Source organism: Protomyctophum parallelum, assembly GCF_964188405.1.
Source record: "Protomyctophum parallelum genome assembly, chromosome: 12".
Classification (NCBI taxonomy): Eukaryota; Metazoa; Chordata; class Actinopteri; order Myctophiformes; family Myctophidae; genus Protomyctophum; species Protomyctophum parallelum.
Window position 1 is genome coordinate 22,431,003 of NC_139712.1, and position 4,871 is coordinate 22,435,873.

General features: G+C 41.3%; 1 protein-coding gene across 1 annotated transcript; it reads right to left on the minus strand.

Moving 5' to 3' along the window:
• Positions 1 to 332: 332 nt before the first annotated feature.
• Positions 333 to 1,799, minus strand: LOC310867577 (nuclear factor 7, ovary-like; the record flags this gene model as incomplete). Its single annotated transcript, XM_083777692.1, has 1 exon — positions 333 to 1,799. The coding sequence occupies one exon, from the start codon at positions 1,797 to 1,799 to the stop codon at positions 333 to 335; it is 1,467 nt and encodes a 488-aa protein (XP_083633818.1).
• Between the last annotated feature and the right edge of the window lie 3,072 nt (positions 1,800 to 4,871).

A 4,871-nucleotide genomic window follows, 5' to 3' on the forward strand; every position in this document is an offset into this window, starting at 1 on the left:
GGACATAAAAAAGACAATAACATGTATAGGGCATTAACTTGGGCATTAACTTGTGAAAGAAACAAAATAAGTGAAACTATGGAGATTTCTGTCCAGTATACTAAGTACCACAGTACAATAAAATATCAATAAATGTAAATATTAACTTACATTGAAATGTTACTTATTACATAGGAAATTGATAATAGACATTATCATGCTAAACAATAGATATGTTTAAGTGTAGCTTAAAACAAATAAAAGTACATTTTGAATGTTCTTAACCACAACTGAATCAAATAGTTTATGTGGAATTTGGTAATTTTATACTCATATCATCATCATCATCATGTCTAACTGCATTGTGCCACAGTAACACTGATCTTCCCTGGTGATATCATCAGAGGGAGAGTATGATAAGTGGCAATGTATGGAATGAGTGTTTCAGTGAAGGTGTGTGTGAAGGTGTGTATGTGTGTGTTAGTATCGGGATCAGAGAACGACAGCTTTCCTTCATCCCAGTCCAGCTGGACTCTGATCCTCTGAGCTTTCTGCGTCAATGGGCATTCAGTGGCTGCTGAGGAGAGGGCTCCGACTACTGTGTATTTACCATCGTGGAACCCTATTCTCCAGCGCTTACCCTTTACGTTTCCCTTTTTCTCGAAAGAATCCGCTAACACACCCAGTATCCAGTATGGAGTGTCTCCAACCTCAACAACCCAGCTGTGAGACCCTGAGTCAAAGCCCTCAGAGCCCAGGACAAAGGGCCAGAGGTCAAACCTCTCTGTGTTGTCAGGAAGCTGCAGCTGCATCTCTCCACGTCTCATGCTGGTCAGATCATCAGACAGGGTGTATAATGGATGGGCAGTGTTGGGGTCCAGAATGACAGGAGTGTAGGACACGATGTCCCTCATCTTGTTCCACACTCTGAAGGTCAGGTTTCCCAGGTGTCTGGCCACGTCTATCAGTGCCCCCGAGACCAGCTGTGGGTCCTGCAGTGTGACCTGCAGGACTCTTTCCATTGTGGTCTTGTAGTTCTGCAGGAATGGGACGTGTTCGGCTCTCAGCGCCTCCTCTATGGCTCTGATGTTGTTTGAAAGCTTTACTATGTCACTGTTCAGACCCTCAATCTTCTCCTTCATCATCTGACTCTTCTGCTGCTCTTCCTCCCACAGTGCAGCGATGCTGGCCTCCTCTTCCTCTTGTAGAAACTCATGAAGCTTCTTAAACTGTTCCTTGATCAGCCTCTCTGTGTGCCGGGCCTGGACCTTAACGTGTTCTGCTGTTTGGTCACTTTTTATTTTAACTGTATCAAAGTCCCTCTGTTTTTCAGCTAAAGGCCTCAGTGATTTCTGTACATCCTCCTTGAGATCCAGAGCGGCTTCGTCGACGGGTCTGAAATTGTGGTGGGTGTGTTTTCTAGAATCCCGACACACAACGCACACCGGCTGTTGGCATCCCAGACAGAATAGTTTGAGTCTCTCTGCGTGCAGACCGCAGAGATCCTCAGACCCCGACGAAGTTCTCTTACGTTTTGAAGTTCTCTTACGTTTTGAAGTTCTCTTACGTTTTGAAGCGCTCTGTCTCTCCCGTGTGAAGGCCTCACACAAGTTCCTCAGAGCCAGGTTACGGGGTGGATTCTCTGTCGGATGTATTTCCTTACAGAGTGGACATTCCTGTATGTCCTTTATCCTCCAGCATTCCCGCACACATGCATTACAGAAGCTGTGGCTACATGACAGGAGAACAGGATCTTTAAAGATTTCATAACACACGGGACAGCAATAATCCTCATCTGGAAGAGACGACGTGGAAGCCATTTAGTCTCTGAGTGAAACTACAACAAACAAGTCTGCTCAATACAGGAAGTCTCTCTCTCTCCTCTAGAATGTTCCCTGAAGTTGACTTTTCTTTCACTGGGAATGGTGGTTGTCGTTAAAGTCCGTTCAGCAGCAGATTCCAGTGGTCTGGGTCACAATTCCCTCCGGTAGCTGTGTAAATGTAACACCTCCCGGGCACGGGGCAGTGCTACAGTATTTATGTCTCCTAAAAGTGGAAGACAGATGAGACAAATAAAATGTGCTGCATTCAGTTGTAGCTGCTTTCATTGGAATAATTTATTAACAATCAGTATACAGTCTATCAGTCTGTATTATAGTGGATAACTTCACTTCAGATGCTAAATCTTTTCATCAATAATAATATCAATAACAAATAACCATGAATTTACTGTAGATGGACAACTACATTCATACACATTTTCTTATGGCATTCACTGTGGCTAGAAATACTAGAGTGCTGCTACTGTTTATATCTAAATTAGCATGACATGAAAACAATGGTACAATAATTAATACATTTTGTTCTGTGGAGTAAACACAGATTTACCCATTTGAAAACACGCAGTAACTGTGTATTGTTACCACACAAACTTACCGTGTGAAACTTGTATTATTATATTATTTAGGCAAACCATACTGAAATTATACATTGTCAAAAACTTTTGTCCATTAACTATGTTAACCATGTTCCATGTTCACATCAGTGTTGTTTTTTTTTTGTTTTTTTTTTGTAAAGATATTTTTTTGCGGCTTACGCCTTTATTGATTTTTTAAGGGATAGAAAGTAGGCTGACAGGAAACGGGAGAGAGATGGGGGGATGACATGCGGTAAAGGCCGTGTCGGGTCCGGGAGTCGAACCCGCAGCACACCGCGACTGGATCACCAGTCCGGTGCCCAGACCGTTACGCTACGGCCTGGGCCGATCAGTGTTGTTTTTGGCAGGCATTTTTTAGATTTAGTCAGTCTTAGTCTTTTGGAAAAATGCTTAATTAGTCTTAGTCATTTGGAAAAATGCTTAATTAGTCTTAGTCAGTCTTAGTCATTTCTATCCTTGATAGTTTTAGTCGACGGAAACTCCTAAGGGTTTTAGTCAGTTTTAGTCATTTTAGTAAAAGGTTTTAGTCCAATTTTAGTCAAAATTTTAAAAATGTCTTTAAATAAAATGTCTATAGCTACAGGTATTAATACATTGGCATTGGAATCAAGGTTGACAGGTTGTCATTGTCATATGAAGCTATATGATTCCCTGCTTTCATATGACATGGAAAAAAATACAAATACAATGGCAGTCCCTCAGTCAAATGGTCACAAATATACCGGTATATAACTTTAACTGAGAGTTCAGATGCAAATAATAACATAAAAATAAAATGTATGATAGGCTATTTCATATAGGCCTACCGGTAATATCTAGGGATGCACCGAAAGGGAAATTCTTGGCCGAAACCGAATACCGAATATAGGAAACAGTTGGCCGAAAACCGAATAGCCAAATACATCTTTGTTGTAAAGCTACCTGATTATGGCAAAAGACATGATTATGGCAAAACCCAACTTAAATAATAAACACTTATGCGTCCATTAAAAAAACATCTAATTAATTGGAGGCTTTGTGATTAATTAATCTCAATTAATCACATTTTAATCGCATATCAATAGGCCTATTTGACCTGAACAGTGAGCTTTTCTTTCTACATAAGCATAGGCAATAAAACAAGTAGTAATAATAATAGTGATAATATTATTTATATAATGCTTCTCTGAGTACTTAAAGACACTTTTCAAGGAACATGAGAAAACAAATAAAACAACTTTAGAGAAAAACTAAGACTATGGAATAAAATAAATTCAAGTGGAATGAGATATTCCAGAGGTGGGTTTGAATTTATAGGTGGTGGTTGAGTTTTGGTGCATTTGTGCATTTTGACAGGTCTGCCTGCTGTGGACGCAACGATAGTCTATCATTCATTGTTAAAGCTCCAAATGATATTCCCATTCGTCTTAGTCTGCCCGTGTAAACGCAGCAGCGAGTGTGAGGGGTTGGGGAAAGGATGGAAAGTACATAGTGTTATTAAGGCGGACTCCTTCTAACTATATGGAAGAAACTAACGTTAGCTCCCATGCTAGCAGTAGCTTCCCTCGTCAGACAACACCACCACAGATCGGGTGGAAGCTGCTGCCTGATATCACTGCTTGTGCCCGTGGATGGGAAATAAGATTTAAAAGGCTATGGAAGCTTGGATGAAAGCACAGATGTGTGCAATAAAGTTTTGTCATCCCTGTGCATCCCGTACGTGTGTTGTGACTATAGTCTGTCGCTGGACTGGACTGATCGCTGCCTGCTGATGCAACAGATGCATAGTTAAAGAGCGTCATCATAAGCATGCGCCCTTCCTGCGCTGGAAGTAGCAGATCTTCAAGGCATCTACCCGTCGCAATGCACAGCGCTTTGGGCTTGTACATCTGTGATTTTCCCGCAGTTTAGTTGAATTATATCGATTCACAACTTTAGGAATTAGGACCCCTACAAACTTTGTTCGTCAATCCACTAACATTTTCGTCTAGCCTCGTCTTGTCATCGTCATCAAACAGAGCTACGGTATTTAGCTAGTCAGCGTCAGTCTTGTCCCGAATTATTTTAGTGTCGTTCGTTTTAGTCCGTCTCATCTGGTCCGTCTTAGTCCTGGAAAAAGGGGCGTTGACGTCGTCATTTACGTTATCGTCAGTCCTGACGAAAACAACACTGGTTCACATGTTGTTCCATGTCAATATAAATGCTTGTGCACTTAAAAACATACCTAAAAGTGGAAGACAGATGAGACAAATAAAACGTGCTGCATTCAGTTGTAGCTGCTTGGAATGAGGAAGGCAGGCAGCAACCAACAAGATAAAGTCCACAGTCCATAAAAGCACGTAGGCCTACTGCCCCACACTGCCCATAGTGGTAGTCCTCCTACTACTACTAGTCCTCCTACTGGTATTCAATACAAAATAAACACAAAAATGTGATATACTTTTAGTGTGTGTCACATAAAGACGGTCTGTCCTCC